We start from the raw sequence: 18,992 nt of genomic DNA on the forward strand, positions 1-18,992 counted from the left end.
TAGAACAATATTCTAACCAAACAATTTTAGAAAAGTTGGATTTGCCCACAAGTTTAATTGAGAAATTGCCTAACAAAGCCAAAAGCAGATATAATTGAACAACAACTCAATAATTTAGGCAAGAAGCACTTGACAACTAGAAGGAGAAAAACCCCTAAAAGCACTTGGAGCTGGCAGGAGCTGCCACTCAACTTTTAGCTCTGCTTCACACTCGGACAGCCTTCCTACGCCCACGTTCAACCCACATGCCACCACATATATGTTCCCTTCTACCCCGCTCGCAGCAAAGGGGCGTCTCAGTGCCTCACATGGGAACCTGTCCCCACCCACGTACCGCCACGTGTCCTTATCAGGGTCGTACGCCTTCATCGGACAGTCCCCGTACTCCGATATCACCAACAGCCTGCCACCCACGACCACGCTCACGCCCGTCCACCCGTCCCTCATTCCCGGCCTCATCTCTTGCCACGTGTTATCGTCAGGGTCGTAGACCACGCCACGTGGCGAGTACATAAACGGCCACGTCCACCCCTCGGTCACGTACATCTTGTTGCCCACCACATTGGAATCATACTTGGCCAGTCCACCTGGCAGAGGGGCATATGCCTCCCACGTGTCTTTTTTAGGGTCGTAACAGTCCACGGCCGTGATCGAGCTGCCATAGTGATCCTTGCCGCCTCCGACGGCCAAGATCTTTCCGTTGATATTTCCAGCGTCGAAAAATGACCGTGGGGTCCGCATTGGAGCGGCTATCGACCATTGATTTGTAGATGTTCGATACACAAAGGTTGTTTCCATAGAACATTCTGTGTCCGACCGCACGCCGCCCGCTACAACAAGCGTCCCCTCACGTGGCAGGGAAGCGCATGCAAACCCCGGCGGGCAAGCGGCCTTGGGACACGGCATGGGAGGCAAAACAAACCAACGGCCAGATCGTGGGTCCAGGGCTTGCCACTGGATCATGGCCGTTGATTTGTTGAAGGCCAAAACGAAAAGATAAGGCAGAGGCAAAGACAAAGACTTCTTGTGAAGAACAAAGCTAGGGTCTGTAATGGCTCTGTTCCATGAAGCAGAAACCGAACGCACCAAAGCTTGGTACGGATAGGGAAGATAGAGCAGGCAGAGCTCGGCAACCTCGTCCGGCAATCCGGGAATCAACGGCTCGGATTTGTTCATGCTGATTTCTTGGTTAGAACACTGATCAGAACCTGGGTTTGATCCAGATGATGATTTCGGAGCCGCCATTTTCGACATTCGAATACAAACACGTAAAATAAAACTACCCAGATGAAGAAATGATCGAAAAATTTGAGTTTCTTGAAGAATGCATGGATCGAAAAGTGAGTTTGCAACGTGTTCGACACTTGGTCTAGCTGAAGGATTGTAGTTGCAGAGCATATTCTACATATGAGTATTTATAGTGAGGAAAGAGAGATCATGGAGATCAAATTCAGGAGTGTGATGACGAAGCAAAGATTTTACTTTTGTGGAAGAAATATTGGGTGGTCAAAAGGTCTCTTAATTAAATGGGGATTAAATTTGGTTAAAGAATTTTGGGTTTGTGATTGGGTGGCATTTGTAGTTTTGTGGGTGTGCATCTAGAAACCGGAATATAAGACAGAGACTTGTGCGGGATTAAAGAAATGAGCAACGAATCAAAAGTTTGAGTGGAACCGGATGTAAATAGAATGACCGAAATGATTTTTAATCCCAAAAAGGATAAATACAGTGACCAAATCGGATTCTAAGGCCGGAAAGAAAGAACAAGGATCCTATTTGGATGCTCTTTGTGGAGATTCGAAGATCAATCAAGTTTATTCATTCATTGTATATCGTCAAGTTAGAAATCATTTTAAATTTAAAATTGAATATAAATAATACATAACGAAAACTGATCGTATAATATACGATGAACGGACAAAATTGATTGATCATCTAGATCCCTACAAAGAGAATCCGGAGATGATCCTTGTTCAGAAAGAATAGAGGGAAGTGGTTGGTTTTTTAAAATAATTGAATTTTGGAGGGATTTAAAGAATAAATAAATGAGGAAGTGGATGTATAAAGACTTGTTTTGGTTTTGGGGAGGGTAAGTATGGAGTTGGGTTAAGACAGATCCATTTAAGATGCATAGTGGTGCTGCATCATGATTGATTGGAATATAAAAAAAGTAGTGTTATCTACGCATTTATTTTTACATTTCACATATATATATATATATATTTGTTATGATTGTCGGATCGAATAAGTTGAAAATGATTAACGAACAAAAATTAACAAAAATGTGTAGGAGATAAAAAGAAAATGTGAATAGCACTATTTTTGTGGGATATGTATATATAGGTGGGAAGATGAAGTTGATGGAGAGGCTAATAGTCCCATTACTTTAATGAGTATTGCTATAATAATCGTTGTAGGGCCTCCTCTTTATGGTTTGATTAGATGCCCTAATGTTGTGATAATTTTGCTTAGCGTACACGTATCTTATGAAAAATGTTCTCTTATCACATTCTTGCAACCTGTAATTTCAATCAGTGTTATTGATCACTTCTATAAAATGTCGAATCATAATTTAATAACATAATAAACTTTCCGGTCTTTCGAGATGCAAGAAGCGCTTTTGCTTCTACAAAACACGTGAATAACGGCGCCGCCTATCTTTTCCTGCTTAGATACGACTCATTTGAAAATATTTTTAAAATAATTGAAAGCGTTTTAGATATAATTATTTTTTAAACCAATCCTTAATTAAAATTCAAGTGAATCTTGAAAAAATACTTAAAGTGATCATAACTGTTGCTTTTGGAATCGAAATTTTTTTCTCTAAAATCGTTTTCAATCATTTTAAAAACATTTTCAAATAAGTTTATTTATTTTAAGCTGATGATGTCGCATATGCAATTAGGTTGTTGCCGTATAAGATAAAACACTGGCAGCAATACATTAAAGAGAGAGGAAATTCAAGTGCCCGCAAGGGTAAAGTCGCTTTATATGTATTTTTAATCTTTATTGCCGCGTGAATCAGAGTTTGGTGTTGGTTGCTTTTACTGCGTGCAATCATTTGAGAGCACACGTTTGCAAGCAGCTTCAAGTGCACAAAGAACTATTTTCGATCCAGAAAAATCAGTGTTATTGCCTAGTGTTTCTAAAAAGAAATATTTAGTGTTTGATCACTGTTTTTTCATGCGCTTTAGGACTGGTTTGAGACCGTGTTTTAAAAAAAAAAAAGCAGTTTATTTTATAATTTTTATGTCTACGGTGTTGGTAAACTAGAAACAAATACGTTTCCTCCTTCCAGATCCTCCAAATAAACAAATACGATTGAGGCGGTGGAGGTCAAAAATGGAAGAGGGGAAAACACTGGAGAAGTTGTCGTCGTTTAAGGAGAGGGATTTGAGGTTGAGGTAGTCGGAGAGGTCGGAAATTTGGCCCCAGAGGGAGTTTCTTTTAAAGCAGAGGACTCATAGCTGGTTGAGCTGGTTCAAGATCTTAGTTAACAACAATACTAAACTAACCATTAATTAGACATTGGTTATGAAAATTTGCCTTGTGAATCTCGTACTTGGTTAATTTTCAAAAAATCATTTCATTTCATACATTTCTGCATGATCACTTTAGAATCCTGCAAAGTTCAAGAAAAAGGTGATTGACAATCGGGTTAGTATCGTGCCACTTCTACTCGAATGCTGAAGAGAGATCGAGTATCAAAGTGCGGAGACAAAATTGCCTACTAGTATGTGTGTCTAGTTGATAAGTTTTGAAGTCTTTGTGTAATCATTTCCTTTAGTGTTTGTCCTTACTTGAGAGCTCGAGGATTTTGTTAGTGTTGAATTTTGCCTCGTTAGATCCTACATCCAATGTGCACATTTTATTTCTTTGCTTAATTGCATATGTGGAGGATAGTTTTGAATAGAATATGAAAATTAATTTGAGAATTATAACTAACATTGGATTTTTAAGTTGAAATCTGGTCGCACTTACCCCTCTAAGTTAAACTAACATCCATCTTATAACTTTCAAAATGATGTTGAATTATTAATCTAAAACGTCACACTAAATCTTTCCCCAACATCGCCCATTTCACGTTGCCCTTTCTGGTGTGGAAAGTAGAAAAGTTGCTTTTACCTTAAATGGTGGGACGAGCATGAAACTCAAAAAGTAAATTATGATGTGCAGTTTTTTGTAGGTAGGTACTATAAACAGAAAAAGTTGGATGGTGCCTATGAATCGAAACAATGTGAAAAAAAACCGTTAAAGGCGTAGTTTATGCAAATGAGAATATCACTTTGGCAATAAAGAAAATGAAGACATGCATGCTTACCTTTATATATACATGTTTTCAGCTAAAAGGTAGCTTTTTGTTTCACAAGCTTAATCAGTCCACTTTTACATCTCCTTATGTACACACACAGTACACATTTATATTGTGTTTCAACCCATTTGCATTTTCTTTACACTTCTCGATTCTGAATGATGATATCATATTGTTAATCTGAATCATCGATCATGTGTGTGAATTATGTAAATGAATGGTCTATAGTTAAAGATTTATAATATTTACAATGTAATATATCATACAGTCTAATAAGAGCAAAAAAATCACGATTTAAATAGTTAAGCTTTCACTATAGAAGAGCTTCTACTTAATTATTATTGCTTTTACTGAAAGCGTAACATAGAAGCACGGTGATTTAATAAAAAGATCCATATACGTCCTAAAATATATTCTTAGAAGAATCCAAAGGTGATGTTCTACCGATAAGTAATTTCAACTTTTTCTCTAGAATGTGCAAAATTTATTTCTAATTATTTGAAAGTACTTTAAAAAAAACTGAAAGTGTGTGCTCCCTCTAATTATTTGAAAGTACTTTAAAAAAAACTGAAAGTGTGTGCTCCCTCTTAGTACTTAAATTCAAATACTTAGACTAGATTACAACATTGCCTGAATTAAAAAAAAAAGGTGGTGCTATCCACATACCTACTTTTACTTCTCACACATCATTCTCAATTTCCAGCTGTCGGATCAAAGGAATTGAAGAAAATCAGCGGACAATATGTACAAGGTAAAAATAAACGTGAGTAGATTATCTGAAAAAAAAGTGTGTATTTTGTCTAACCGAATATTTTGGGACTCCAGTAATCTGTAAGCCCATAACGGACACCATTAATTTAACCAACCAATAAGCTAACAGCTCACAAGCTTCAGCTTCAGTCTCTGACTGAATAGAGAGATTCATATTCCATGGACGATGGCTGGCAAGACCTCCACTGGCTGTCTGACTGATTAGAGAGATCAATATACAATAGGGCAAAGCCTCTATTGGTAAATACCATTCATAACCACGTCATTGTAGGTCCCGTTTGATAAAATCATATTCATAGCCACGACAGAAAATTTGAGTTTCTCCATATCCTTGCCTCTTGGTGTTTATGGACGGAGATTTACGTGCTTAAAATATATATGTATTCAAAACATATATCAAAGAATACTGATACGTGATGTTATTATTCAACTCAAATTATGATGGGCATATTTGTTTTTCTTAATATAGTATAGAAATTGGACAATATCATACACTCATTATAACACGTGAAATATTAACACTTATATGATTGTGTTTCGAGTACAATAGAAACCTCTCACTTATATGTGTAGAAAAGAATACCACTAAACTGTAATACCAGTTTAGTGCCACAAAAAAATTAAATCTTATTAGCTAGATTTATCGTTTTAGATTAGATTAGATTACATCTTATTAGCTAGATTTATCGTTTTAATGCCTTTGTAGAAAATTGATTTTTTTTTCTTTTGATACAAGTAATTTGGGAACGGATGGATTCAGATTCGAAATCTCAAGTGCAAGGAAAATACTCTTAACAAGTTGAACTACATTCCTCTTATGATATTGATTCGATTCTTCGCCTGTATTACAAGTTTACAACCTAAGTTTAAAAATATGTTCAATATTAAAATGGAAACGAACATCAATTCTCTCCAATATATATTTTGGGCCATGGTGGGCCTTGGACCAGTAAAAGCCCAAACCAGTCCACAACTAATTTACCCGCCAACAAGCTCCCCAACACTTTCCGTCTCTGAATCCGACTGACATTATCTGTAGAGATAGAAGAGAGAGACATCCATGGCCGATGGCTGGCTCTGAGCCTCCCCACCACCACCAAAAACAATGCAAACCTTCTCGGCCTCCTTCGCCGTCTGTACTTCCCACCCGTTACGACGCCGTCGAATCAGCACCTCCCCTCCCCGCAAACCCAATCTCCGGCGACTCACCTCCCGCGTTGTCCAGCTCACCCGCCGGAGACAGCTTCACCAGATAATGGAGGAGATAGAGGTCGCCAAAGAACGATTCGGGAAGCTGAACACGGTTGTGATGAACGCGGTCGTGGAGGCTTGTGTACATTGCGGCGATATTGACTCTGCACTCATGTTGTTCGACGAAATGGCTGAGCCAGGAAGCTGTGGCGTTGATACTATCACATATGGAACCATCTTAAAGGTACTCTTTTGGGTTCTTTTCAAATTTTGTTTTAGAGATTTAGGTATGAGAGAATTTGGGGGTTTTGTTGTACAGGGTTTGGGCGCGGCACGGAGAATTGATGAAGCATTTTATGTACTTGAATCTGTGGAGCGAGGCACTGCAGTGGGAAGTCCAAAATTGTCAGCACCTCTTGTTCTTGGTCTGCTCAATGCTCTAGTTGAAGCAGGTCTGAATTACAAATTCGAAGAATAACAAAAAGTTTTCCAATACTTCATAAAGCTAGTGCTTTACTATGTGTTTATTGTATGTTCATAGTGTTTTCCTAGTGCTTTATAACCCTAGTACCCAGTTGGAAGGTGATCTGTAATTCCGCATACATTTTTATTACTATTATAGTGTTGTTATACTACACAATATTAGTTGATCATAGAGATGCATCCGCCGTTTGCTTATTGGTGTAGTGCAGGAGATTTACGCCGTGCTAATGGGCTTCTTCATCACTATGGTTTTCTCCTTCGTGAAGGTGGCAGTCTTACAGTCAGAGTCTACAACTTACTAATGAAGGTTCCGCACTGACCTATGTATAGTTCTTTAAGAGATTTGACAAATTAAAGTATGAATTTTCTTTTCCTTTTCGAAGACTGAGCTTTACAATTAAGCTACAGACAATGTTGTGTGTATGCACAATCCTAAACTTTGTGGTTTTAGTTAATCAATGTTGTTTCTTAAGGGGTTTCTGCTCCTAATTTTCAGGGATATATCAATGCAGGCCTTCCTCAGGGTGCAATAACCATGCACGACAAGATATTATGTCTAGGATTAAAGCCTGATAAGCTCACCTATAATACTCTGATATCTGCATGTGTAAAAGCTGGAAAGTTGGACATTGCAATGCAGTTTTTTGAGGAAATGAAGGTCCAAGCTATATGAAAGGCTAGTTTAGAGCCTGTATATTATGTTTAATTGTATTAGCTTGTTGCCTATATTAAGGTTCTAAATGCTGTTCTTTTTTCAGGATGAAGCACAGAAATTTAGCCATGGTGACCTTTTCCCAGATGTGGTCACTTACACAACATTACTTAAGGTCCGTTATTTTTGTTTCAGTAACTTTCTAATGGAATTTAAGGACATGTTTAAAGTATTCACATTTTTACTGCCACAATGAATCTAAACTTTCTTTTATATCATCTATATCCTCTAAAGTCTAAATGTGTCTGCTCCTTAGATTTTGACGTTCATTTTGTATGTTGTGTCTTCCTTTGGCAGGGTTTTGGGGATTCCAAAGATATTAATTCAGTTCAGAAGATCATATTGGAAATGAAAACATATATTGGTTTGTTCATTGATCGAACAGCATACACTGCAGCAGCTGATGCTTTGCTAAATTGTGGCTCAATAAAAGGTATGTTGTGCATGAAAAATAGTTTGCAATACAAGGAGTTTCAGTTATCCGAAATTGTTGATATTCATATCTATGCATTTTCCTAATGATTTTAAAGTTCAATCGCACTTGCACATAGAAAAGCTGCATAATTTTCAATCATATAACGAGCAATAAAAATTGACCAAAAAAAATGAGCACGAACTAAAAATTATGCGTTCCTTCTGCCAAATGTCAAGGCTACAAGGTATCACGGTGACACAAAAATGTGACAAAGATACCGTTTGAATTGAGTTGTATATTTGCATGCTTATGTTGACATGAAAGTAACTGCATTTTCTCTATTAGAACTCTCATTATAAGTCAACTGCACCACGTATGGTGCATATTGGCTGGACGTTCCTTTTGTTTATCCACTTTGGAAGGATGCTGGAGTTTGAAGGGTTAGGAATTGAATCCAATTCTCACTCTTCTACTGATTAATTTCTTGTTTGTGATAATTAGGTGCTTTATGCATATTGGGAGAAATATTAAAGCGGGCTGGGGGAAAGCCAAATTTACGACCAAAACCTCACCTCTATCTTTCCTTCATGCGCTCATTTTCTGTTAGTGGAGATTACAGTACCATTGAAAATCTAAATGAGCACATGTGGCGGGATACTTCTGGAACTATCTCCCCAATGGTTCAAGAGGAAGCTGATCATCTACTCATGGAGGCAGCTTTAAATGGTGGTCAGGTACCATATCAACTCATTCCAGGCATCTGCACGGGGTGTGTTACTGCATAAATCTCTTTCCATCGCTGATTAATATATACCTTCATAGTGTTTGATGCATTTGAATGCTGTCTTCAGTATCCAGGTACTGCATAGGGATATTAGAATTGCCTGTAGTTATTTCCCTCTTAATGACACTTATCAAGTAATGCGCTAGTTCAATTTCTATGTAACTCTTTTCTTTTTCATTTGATTTGCATGAGGAAACTGACTAGTTTTGACCATTTTAATGTTATAAACTATCCTTTTGTTTTGTCAGGTAGATTTGGCTGTAAAATACCTCGCAAGTACTATTACAAGGTGGAAGAGGATATCATGGACAAGTCGAGGAGGCATGGTAATCCTTTTACTTCTACGACTATATAATAGTTCTGAAGTAAAAAAGTTTAAGATGGACATTCATTTGTGATGGATAATCTACTTTGTCATTTTGATTTTTTGGACTTCTTTCTTTTAATTTCACAAACTTCAGTTTGAAGTGAGATGCCTAAGTAAACCTTCAATTATGTTTCAATACTTACCACTACATTCTGATTTCTCTGGTTCCGAGCCAAAGTCCTTAATATGCCTTTGGACTGCAGGTGGCTCTCCGCATAGAGGCCTTGCTGGGATTCACCAAATCGATATTGAGTCCTTATCTACTTCCTCAGGTTTTCATACATACTTATGGCCTTTCAAATAGTAAAAAAAATAACTGCTTCAGGTACTAACCTAATGCCTTCGTAAATGTATGTTCGTGTATGGTATCAGTGCTGTAAGATGCTTGATAGTGGACCTACGATTAGTGGCTTTAATGTATAAGATCAAATTATGTTGAAGTGTGACTGGATATAATCATTTATTTATTCAATACTTTTTTTTAATTTTGAATGGACTGACAAAGAATTGCTAGTTGAGTTACTGAACGAGGATTTTGTGTAACTTGATAGAAACAAATGGTAAAGGGTTGACTTATTAGTAATCTATGTTCAATATCTTTGGTCACTTCTGATTGATCTTCCTACACCTTTCCTATTTAGGTATTGGCAAGTGAACCAATTGAAAGTGTCATGATGCCCTTTGAAGCAGCTCAGCCACTTAATGGGACCCTGGACTTGAACAAAGTGGCGATGCGTTTCCTTAAGGATTCAGTGGTGCCCATCATAGATGACTGGGGTAGCTGCATTGGCATATTGCACCGTGAAGACTGTCGAGAGGTATTTATTGATGGTAAAACCAAACTGTTTTCTATCCTAGACTGCAGCATACAACCCATTATCTGATAGATTATGTTCTGCTAAATTGCCAAATTTTCAAGATCAACTCGTGGTGGTTGGTATCGAAGTTTGCATGCTGTATGTTTTATGAGCTAATCCAAGTTTGCATACTATCGTGTAGATGAACGCCCCTCTATCGTCAATGATGAGAAGCCCGCCTCCTTGTGTTGCTACTCGAACGTCAATAGGGCATGTGGTGGATCTGATCATGAAGTATAGATATAAAATGGTGATTGTAATAAACCATAGCTCAGTATACGGTGGTAGTGCTTCAAGTTTGAGAGCTGCTGGTGTTTTTACAGCCGAACAACTGTGTAAACTTGTGTCACCGGAATCCGAAACGCCCGGTCTGAGTCGACTTTCTTTACGTAGAAATCTCATGTAACAATCTGTTAGACTATGAAACTGTATGTATCCTCCTCCTTGTAAATTCAATTTTTGTTATATAAATATGATCGTAGTGATCAATTTAGCATTCATTCAAATGAGTAAATATGTAAGGATGAGGTCAAAAATTTAAAAAAAAAAAAAAAAAAAAAAAACTACTAACCGGCATCCGGTGGAAAATGAAGAATTAGGCGAATCAGACTAAGCATAAACTTGGTGGTCGGATTTTATACATCACCACCAATGAATCTCATAACAGTCACATAACTAAATTAACAAATGACTTGATCCTCAAATAACGCATGGTTTAAATTTATGCAATTATAAAATTTTAGAGTGAAAAATGACAGAATTGAAAAGATTTTGGCTCATTTCGAGGAACATCCTCAAATCTTGTTGTGTATAATAACAATACTTATAATCGCAACTGTTTATATCTTAATATAAACGTATCGATCATAAGCATAAAATTTTGAATTGGTCACGAAACATTTTGAGAAGAAATTGTTGTGGAGCCACGTGTCATTCGTTCTCAATAAATACATGAGGAATTAACAAATAATCAGAGCCGTTGATGGAAAGTTGGAAACCAGCTTCACAAAACGCAGCGCATTGGATATATCGGAAAACATAGGAAATGAACTGAACCCTCAATCGGCACTGCAAAACCCTAGGACTTAGGAATCGAAGACACAGTGGGATCAGAAATGGCGTTGGTGAGGGGGAAGGAGACGATCAAGAGCGTGATGAAGAAGTTCGGCGACAAAACCCTAACGCCGCGGCTGAAGGAGGAGCTGAAGAAGAAGGGCACCATGGGAGGGAAAACCCTACCCACCCGATTGAGAGAGGAGCTCAAGAAGAAGGGCATGCCCGATTCAAATATCATCATGGGTCGGGCCAAGCGCGGCATCTACGCCGGCCGCCACATCCAGTTCGGCAACCAAATCAGCGAAGACGGCGGCAACAAGTTCGTTTTTTTTTTTTTTTACCTCATTATCTCTTTCATTTTTTTAAATTTTGATGCCAAAGATTTAAGCTTTAGCTCTGATGTTGAAATTATGCCCTAATTTTTTACAATGACAAATAAATTGGTAAAAATTATATAAAGTTTGTTTAATTATAATTTTGGATTGGATCAGTGACTTTGATTTTATTTCATTTTTCTTAGCTGGGTTGCTTCAAATATTTTCTTTGAAGTAAAGAATGGTTGAGGTGGGTATTATATATAATCAAGCTGAAAGTATGGAACTTGCGGGTTTGTGTTACCATTTTCGCTGCGTAAGTTGTATTCTGAAAGCTATTGTAGCTAGAGATCAATCTGGCTCAACCGTTGAAGGAGCAAATCGTGCATTCTCATAAAGGATTATGCATAATTTGGACAAGTGACAGACAAGTATTAATAGCGTAAAAGTTTCGAATTGGTCAGCTGTCACATGGTCTACATGGGTTTTCTTTAAGAATTTTGGCATAGCATTTCCTACCATACAGGTTCTTTCAGTGATTTCGAGTTTATAGAACAGGACTGACGTAGATCAATGTAATTTTGAATGATTTGGTTCTTTTAACTAGTTGTGGGAATGGGTTATATTAACCACGGGAACTTTTTCTTGTTGGTGGTGACAGATCAAGGAGGACATGGAAGCCAAATGTGCAGGAGAAGCGGCTCTTCAGTTACATCCTAGACCGCCAGATACGTGTCAAAGTCACCACCCATGCTCTCCGTTGCATAGACAAGGCAGGTGGGATTGATGAGTATTTTCTGAAAACACCTTACCAGAAGATGGATACGGAAATGGGATTTGTCTGGAAAGCCAGAATTGAAAAATTATATGAAGATGTTGGGCACAAGCAGGTTGCTTTTAATAAACCTGAAGCTGAAGCCGAAGCCAACTTGGAACAAGGATTCAAAAACCTTACAATAGACAAAAGGGAAGTCAAGAGACAGATGTATGGTTGGTCGAAGAAACTAAAACAGATCGACGAAGGAACTGACAAACAAGTAGCTGATGTCGTAGATGCAAAGGTCGATGCAGGAAGCTCTCATGTTGGTGTTCCCGAGCAATTGGTCGCAAATTCCTGAGTTTAGAACTCTTAAACCAACTCGTGGGATGTTCTCGGTTTTGGTCAGCTACTCCCCGTGTTTCAGAGTTTTGTTTCGCTTCAGGTTTTTTTAGAGAGAAATTGTAGCAGTAGTAGCAAAGCCTGATAAGCAGAAGTTTGGTTATCTTTTCTCATCACGGAAATTCATATGACATTCACGTTGGTTTCAATACAGTTTTGTACTGAATAATTTCTGTAATCTGCTGTAGATTGCCCCCAGAATCGGGAGCAATGTTTCTGTCATCAAAGTAAAATTCAATTAACTTGAATTATGATGCACCTTAGAACTTGTCTTTCTTCTGCTCTGTTTTTATGTCTTCATGTTTTCGTGTTTCTTTCAGCTCAAGGGAGTGCTCGTGTTTGGTTTTTTTCTTTTTTTTGGTAAACACAAGAAACGCGAAAACAAAAGGAAACATGACTTTTGAACAGGACATGAATGCCTTTTTAACAAACCTGAAAAGCACAAGTCTTGCAAGTTAAAAGGGGATTTGCACATAACTTGGTAGAGGTGGAGTAAAAGGTTCATTTAAAAACCTAGAGAAGATATGAAGTTGATTTCACAATGGACCAGCGTTATTTTGACACACAAAATTGACACTCTAATGCAAGTGCATTGTATGTGAAATACATTTGTATTAGGGAGTATATCAACAAGTGTGTATAAATAACGTTATTGTTTTGTTTAAAAAAAAAAAAGGAAAAAAAAAACGTTATTATGAGAGTAAGTATTTTAACAGTTGATATATAAAGAATGTCATACATGAACAATAGTGAAAAACTCAAAGCCGCAGTAGATTAAAGGGGTGAGCAAAAACAGACTCATCTAACCTGGCTATTTTGTTGTTTAACTCTATACCACTCTTAGTCCCCAATTTGAAGAGTTAATTATTTCAGATTTCAAGTGCTATTCAATCTTCTTGTTTTAACTTTAAAATAAGAGTTTAGAGGTTTTAAATTCGAATCATGTATATAGCAAGTTCAATGATAATTTATTCCGTTACCGTCTCAATGTAAATATATCTTTGTATTAAAAGTTTCAAAATAAGAGCGGTTAGGTGACGGCAAGTTGGGCTTTAGCCAACATAAACCTTCGATTTCTTGTAGTGCAAGACTTAATTAGCATAGATGTGGGCCCCACGACAACCATTTTCTTCTGCTTAATTAGCAAGCAACCAAAAAGAACAGAAGAAAACAGCACAAAAACACAAGCTCTGTCACACTTCCCATGTAACTCACACGCAAATTACATAGCTATAATTCCTCACTGAAAATTCAAACAAAATAAATAAATAAATAAAATAGCTCTAAGCTCGTTTTAACGCTCCGAAAAAGATTCCCAACACGCTTTCAAGTGACCACATTAGCATTTAGCTTGCTCAAGAATCTTCCCTCACTTGCCTATAAAACCAAGCTGGCATTTTTCTTCAGTTTCTCACTTCAACAGCATTAGTTAGCAATGGCTTGGGAAACCTTGTCACTCGTAAGCCACCACCTCAAGAGGGCGGTGAAGAAAATCAACCTGATTTTACTCAGCTTCAAATTAAACCGATTGCGGTTAGCTTCGATCCTTGGTTGCGCTTCTCGAGCTTCTACGCGGCATTCTTTGAGCTTCAATGACCGGCTGGGGCTTTACAGCTGCATTGAAGACGAAAATACTCATGGGAATCAGCGCGGTTTGAGAAGGGTTCAAAGCACGAGGACCCATGATCGTCTGAGGGATCAGAATTCGGATGATCACGATGACGATGATGTCAATCGCAGGGCTGATGTTTTTATAGCAAATTTTCGCCGGCAGCTGATGTTTGAGAGGCAGGTTTCTTTGCAGCTAAGGTACTGCAGAGAAGAAAGTTTTTAGAGGGTATTAGCTAGTTTGAGACAGAAGGGTGACCTGGCCTATATTTAGGCACCAAGAAAATATATTTATATATAGAACAATTCATTTCTAATTCATTTATTTATTTATTTGTTCTTGTTGGGATGTGTTTTTTTTTTTTTTTTTTTATGTTTTTTGTTCTTAATTTGAATATTGACGTTGTTGATATCATATATTTACAAATCATACATACAATTACTCATCTATGAATAATTTGCACATTCTTTTTTACAATTTTGTTGATCATGATCGATGTATATATTCTATTTTCCAAACGACACCTAGCCAGCACTCACTGATTATTCAAAGTGTTTTGTGCAACAATTTTGGAAATGAAATAAGTTTTACATCAAAGTTGTAGATATTAAAATGCATAGATTCTAATCATAGTTACACTTTTAAATATGCTTTCAGGAGAAGCGTAACGTTACATCAAGATTTAGGGGAACGAAAACACACAGAAAAATCAGGTAAACGACTAAAAATAGAGCATAATTTATGAACAAATGTATGGTATCTTAAACTGGTAATATGAACAAGTCCCAATTACACCCTCCCCATCTTTCTGCGTTTCAGTCCAATCCAACTTTCTTTTTCTCTCAAATCTTTTAAGCTCACTTCATCGCAGAATATGTTAATGTAGGTGCCAAATATACACAGATTTTTACAGCACAAAATTTTGAATTAGGGTTTGTCATTTGGATTCGTAATCGATGACAGTCTCAAATGCCCCAACCAATGCCTTCACCTTGTTCTTCCTTTTCTCCATCAACTTGTTTGTAGCCTCCTCAATCACATCATTGTATGCAGGAACTGAGTCCTTCTTCCCTCCTCCTTGTGATGATCCCTCGCTCGCTTGCCGCAACTTTGGTGCTTCCTCTGACTCCGCCTCAGCAGCCTCTTGCGGCTTTGCTTCTTCAACTCCGCCGTCCACAACTTCTCCCCTTTCCTTCTCATCCAATCCCTTTTCCTCAACATTTTTGCTTTCCTCCCTTGTATTTTCTTCTTTACTTTCACTCTCTTTCTCCTTTTCTTCTTTCACTTCAACTTTTGCTTCCTGATCTTCACTTCTCAAACCCTCTTCCGCCTTTGCCTCGCCGCTTTCATCTATTTTTTTATCCTTCTCTTCCCCATCTTGTTGGTCATTATCTGCCTGCTTCTCCTCTTTTTCGGTCAATACACTTCCGCTTTCTTCGCTTCTTTCCTCCACATTTTCCTTCAATTCCGCCGAATTAGAATTTGCACCCTCACTAGCCTTCACCTTCTCATCCTCGCCGCTATTCCCTTCAGCCTCAAAAACGCCAGCATCATGATCACCAACGTGCTCAATCTCCTCGCCCTTCGGATCCGGAAGAATCACTTTATCATGCTCCTCACTCGAGATCTTACATACCTCTTCAACCTCATGATGTTCCAAAGACTCTATAGCATCTAAATTAGCTTCGAGATTAATTGTATGTATTATGTCCTCACTCTTCGGAGCTCTTGTTGAACCCGATGAACTCTCCTTCTTAACCGAACTGCTCCCGTTGCTCTTCTTCACACTCTTTGCATGCAAAAGCTGCGGCTTTCCAGCCACAGAAGTGCTCGATTTTGTCCTCTCTATTCTTGGCCTCGGAGCATTAGATGAGGTTTTTGCTGAAATTGACGACGATTGCAGTGACGCTTCCCTTCCCGGGGATACCAATGCCTTCCGAAGCCTAGAAGGTGATGGTGGTTTGTCAAAAGATCTTCTTCTATTCAATGTAGGTTTTTGAGACGCTGCATGATCTTCAGAGCCATGTTTTTTGGCTCCAGCGGCCAATGACCTCAGCGAGTTTTCATGCCTCGAGGCGCTTAACGTCGGCCTGAGATAGTTTGGGACTTGTTTTGCTGATGAGGTTGAAGAGAATTTTTCAGTGAATGTCGTTTGGGACTTGGTGAGCCTTTTGGTGTTTGATGATGGTGATGTGCTCTTATTCTCCCTCCCTGGAGCAGGGCTGCTATCTTTAGATCTTGTTGCCATATATACAAGGATTTAAAGATCGACAGTTCAATTTACGGATATATCGAAAGAGATGAGAAGTTTCAGATGCCTACTATATCCCTGCATCATCTAAAGAAAACACAAGTTAGAAATGAGTATTAAGACGATAAACATTACAAAGAAGATACACGTCGGATCCTAAAACCATTCATATCAAATCACGATCCAAAAATAACAGGAAAAAAAAAAAAGTTTTAACCCAACACTACTGGTACTGTTCACTTTTAACGAAAAACCACATTTTTACCCTTCCTTAGTACTATTCATTACACATTTATTTGTCATTTTTCATTAAAACTAATTTTTTTTTTTAACTTTTCGTTAGTTTTCCTATAAAAAAGAATCGTAAACCAGACACAAGACTAGGTATAAGTAGGTCAGATTGAATTAAAACATATGAATAAAATCAAGATAGAAGTGGGCCTGAGTGGCCCATCACCCCCTTACAAGTTTAATGTGATTTATTGTTGTGATCCACACAGCAAATAAACCTGCCATTCAGGCTCACCTAAGTCTGCACCAAATCCCAACGCAGCAATACGAATCCAAGCACTTGACCTTTCATGGGGAGGAAGGCTTGATTAAGGCCGGGTCCATATGTAAACCTTACCGATGGGATAAATTTAGGTGGGTCCCACTCCCATCTTCTACTGGAGAACAATTATTTGCACAGGTACATTGTCACCGTGTCCAATATTGATGATTATATAACGTTATATTATTAACATGATATAAAAAATTACGGTGATGATGCATCCTTGACATAAGATATCATAATAATAATGTATTCATTCGTTAAGCAATAACAGGCTAAGTGAGGGGGCTAACGTGTCTTTCTAGATTCTCCCATTCTTGTTTGTCATCCATTTTTCTTAGGTCCATACTCTTTTCTTATAAACGACTTCTTTTCCTTCTTTTGTTTGTTAAACCAATCACATGTCTTGTGTATCCGGCACATGTATTATCATTTCATGTAGAAACCATACCTAATTCGATTACCTAAGCAAATCCAAAATGGGTTTTGGTTGGTTTGTTTTAGGACCTTGGATCTTATAAATGGTAAACTAATTGAAAATATTGCACCAAACGCTAATACAAACACATGAGATCTATTAAAATAATGATTAACTCTAACTACCAAACAGGCACGGACCCATTAGAGAACTTATATGGGCTATAACCCCGATGAGGGTTTCTTTTTTTTTTTTTTTTTTTTTTTTTTTTTTTTTTCCTTCTAAAATTAGCAAGTAGGGGCTTCTAAGTTCTAAGAACCAAATCATGATCCCATCTTCTAATAGCCCAGTCATCAATTGAAAATAGCCGGTCTCACCCTAATCAACTAAGCCCTTCTAAATTCTAACTCACAACAATGTCGGTAAGGTAAATTTAACTCAATCAACTTCGAAATTCTGGGTCCGTTCCTAAAACCAAACAAATTAGCGTGCGACTTTTGATTTTGACCAACCCAAATCTTGCTCAACCCTAGTTACCAAACAAATACAACATCGATAATTGAAAACATATTATAGAGTCAACATTCACAAAATTTCTTCCACAATCTTAAAACCCAAATTGCAAGCAAAAGCATATGGCGTAAGAAAGAGTAAATTTGTAGGAACAAAAAGAAAAACGTACCTTGATTGAAGCCAAAGTTGAAGGAAGAGTTATAAGAAAATCATAGAAAATGAGAAAACGGTATGAAAGGTGATGAATATATGAAGGAAGAGAAAGAGAACGGTTGGAAGAGAAATAAAACCAAGCGAAAATTACGTGCTCCCAAAACTGGGTGGTGATGGTGGTGGTGGTGCTAATCAAGCTTAGTTGGAGGCCATGAAATCAAATCATCTAATAATTCTAATTTATTTTGTTTAATTAGTGTAGAACAATATTATTCGAGACATGTCAAAGGTTGACCTATTCTTTGTTTCATAATTAATGATTTAATTGCAAACTGATCTTGGTATTAATGTAACACTATGTTTGGGTGAAGAAATTTAAAATTATTAAGGAATTTAAAAATGACGAAAATTGAAATGACTAGATTTTATTTTCTAGAATTTGTAAATTTTCTTGTTTGGTTAACCTAAAAGAACAATGGAATTGAATACGAAATTTGTTATTTTTAAACTATCAATCATAGAAATTGAGAAATGACACCCATTTACATGGAATTTGAACTTGAGATTTGGAGGTCCCAAATTCCAAGTTTTTTTTTCTACGCGGAAATTCTAAATTTCTATGTTTATGAATCCAAACAAGAGAATTGGTACCTGTCAATTTATAAATTCTAACTTTTACCAAAATTCTATGTTTATTTCCCTCATCAAAACATAATGTAACAGAAGATGTTAATTAATTGTGGACACTAGTTTAGTGTCTCTAAAAACACTTATACAAGGGCTCTAGCTGAAAATAAAGCTGTCCGGCAAAACAAAGCCTCGCTTTCTCAACGATCGTTTCATTTTAAAAGCGTTTAGTTTTCGCTTTGTTAGTGAAGGTTATGAGTTCAACTTTTGTCGGTGGAAGTTTTTTGTGTTGCTTCAAACAACAAAATCTCTCTCTTATATGTGATGATCTTTAGATGTGTAGTACATGGTCCTGTTAATTTACTAGCTAGCTCTTGGTCAAGAAAGAAGTTTCGGGTTCAAATTTCTCTCTAAACTTTCTCCATTGATAATAATAATAATAATAAA

General features: G+C 37.4%; 5 protein-coding genes across 5 annotated transcripts; 3 read left to right on the forward strand and 2 right to left on the reverse strand.

The window, feature by feature from the left end:
* On the reverse strand, positions 1-1,398 carry LOC103940115 (F-box protein AFR-like). Its single transcript, XM_009350193.3, has one exon. The coding sequence runs from the start codon at positions 1,396-1,398 to the stop codon at positions 115-117; it is 1,284 nt and encodes a 427-aa protein (XP_009348468.2). The 3' UTR covers positions 1-114.
* A 4,685-nt stretch (positions 1,399-6,083) lies between these two features.
* LOC103944592 (pentatricopeptide repeat-containing protein At5g10690) lies at positions 6,084-10,392 on the forward strand. Its single transcript, XM_009355071.3, has 11 exons — positions 6,084-6,518; positions 6,594-6,726; positions 6,967-7,064; positions 7,254-7,415; positions 7,516-7,584; positions 7,767-7,902; positions 8,386-8,618; positions 8,917-8,994; positions 9,239-9,307; positions 9,677-9,853; positions 10,035-10,392. The coding sequence occupies exons 1-11, from the start codon at positions 6,189-6,191 to the stop codon at positions 10,296-10,298; spliced, it is 1,749 nt and encodes a 582-aa protein (XP_009353346.2). The 5' UTR covers positions 6,084-6,188; the 3' UTR covers positions 10,299-10,392.
* A 485-nt stretch (positions 10,393-10,877) lies between these two features.
* LOC103944593 (54S ribosomal protein L24, mitochondrial-like) lies at positions 10,878-12,679 on the forward strand. The gene is made up of 2 exons (XM_009355072.3): positions 10,878-11,267; positions 11,924-12,679. The coding sequence occupies exons 1-2, from the start codon at positions 11,008-11,010 to the stop codon at positions 12,378-12,380; spliced, it is 717 nt and encodes a 238-aa protein (XP_009353347.2). The 5' UTR covers positions 10,878-11,007; the 3' UTR covers positions 12,381-12,679.
* A 1,141-nt stretch (positions 12,680-13,820) lies between these two features.
* Positions 13,821-14,817, forward strand: LOC103944638. Its single transcript, XM_009355107.2, has 2 exons — positions 13,821-14,230; positions 14,688-14,817. Exons 1-2 carry the CDS (start codon positions 13,857-13,859, stop codon positions 14,773-14,775), a joined length of 462 nt encoding a protein of 153 aa, XP_009353382.2. The 5' UTR covers positions 13,821-13,856; the 3' UTR covers positions 14,776-14,817.
* A 139-nt stretch (positions 14,818-14,956) lies between these two features.
* LOC103940123 (high mobility group nucleosome-binding domain-containing protein 5-like) lies at positions 14,957-17,031 on the reverse strand. Its single transcript, XM_009350200.3, has one exon. It carries the CDS (start codon positions 16,276-16,278, stop codon positions 14,968-14,970), a length of 1,311 nt encoding a protein of 436 aa, XP_009348475.1. The 5' UTR covers positions 16,279-17,031; the 3' UTR covers positions 14,957-14,967.
* Between the last annotated feature and the right edge of the window lie 1,961 nt (positions 17,032-18,992).

The sequence above is a fragment of a genome, unplaced genomic scaffold (assembly GCF_019419815.1).
Source record: "Pyrus x bretschneideri cultivar Hongxiangsu unplaced genomic scaffold, Pyrus_bretschneideri_v1 Contig15, whole genome shotgun sequence".
Lineage (NCBI taxonomy): Eukaryota > Viridiplantae > Streptophyta > Magnoliopsida > Rosales > Rosaceae > Pyrus > Pyrus x bretschneideri.

What these genes read in the sequence shown, in the direction of transcription:
- LOC103940115 (XM_009350193.3), bottom strand. Translation starts at nt 1,398, where the DNA reads ATGCTCTGCAACTACAATCCTTCAGCTAGACCAAGTGTCGAACACGTT.
- LOC103944592 (XM_009355071.3), top strand. Translation starts at nt 6,189, where the DNA reads ATGCAAACCTTCTCGGCCTCCTTCGCCGTCTGTACTTCCCACCCGTTA. An exon ending in TCTACAACTTACTAATGAAG is followed by an intron (nt 7,065 to 7,253) that starts GTTCCGCACTGA and finishes CCTAATTTTCAG; the next exon opens with GGATATATCAATGCAGGCCT. An exon ending in CAGCTTTAAATGGTGGTCAG is followed by an intron (nt 8,619 to 8,916) that starts GTACCATATCAA and finishes TTGTTTTGTCAG; the next exon opens with GTAGATTTGGCTGTAAAATA.
- LOC103944593 (XM_009355072.3), top strand. Translation starts at nt 11,008, where the DNA reads ATGGCGTTGGTGAGGGGGAAGGAGACGATCAAGAGCGTGATGAAGAAG. An exon ending in AGCGAAGACGGCGGCAACAA is followed by an intron (nt 11,268 to 11,923) that starts GTTCGTTTTTTT and finishes TGGTGGTGACAG; the next exon opens with ATCAAGGAGGACATGGAAGC.
- LOC103944638 (XM_009355107.2), top strand. Translation starts at nt 13,857, where the DNA reads ATGGCTTGGGAAACCTTGTCACTCGTAAGCCACCACCTCAAGAGGGCG. An exon ending in CAGGTTTCTTTGCAGCTAAG is followed by an intron (nt 14,231 to 14,687) that starts GTACTGCAGAGA and finishes ATATGCTTTCAG; the next exon opens with GAGAAGCGTAACGTTACATC.
- LOC103940123 (XM_009350200.3), bottom strand. Translation starts at nt 16,278, where the DNA reads ATGGCAACAAGATCTAAAGATAGCAGCCCTGCTCCAGGGAGGGAGAAT.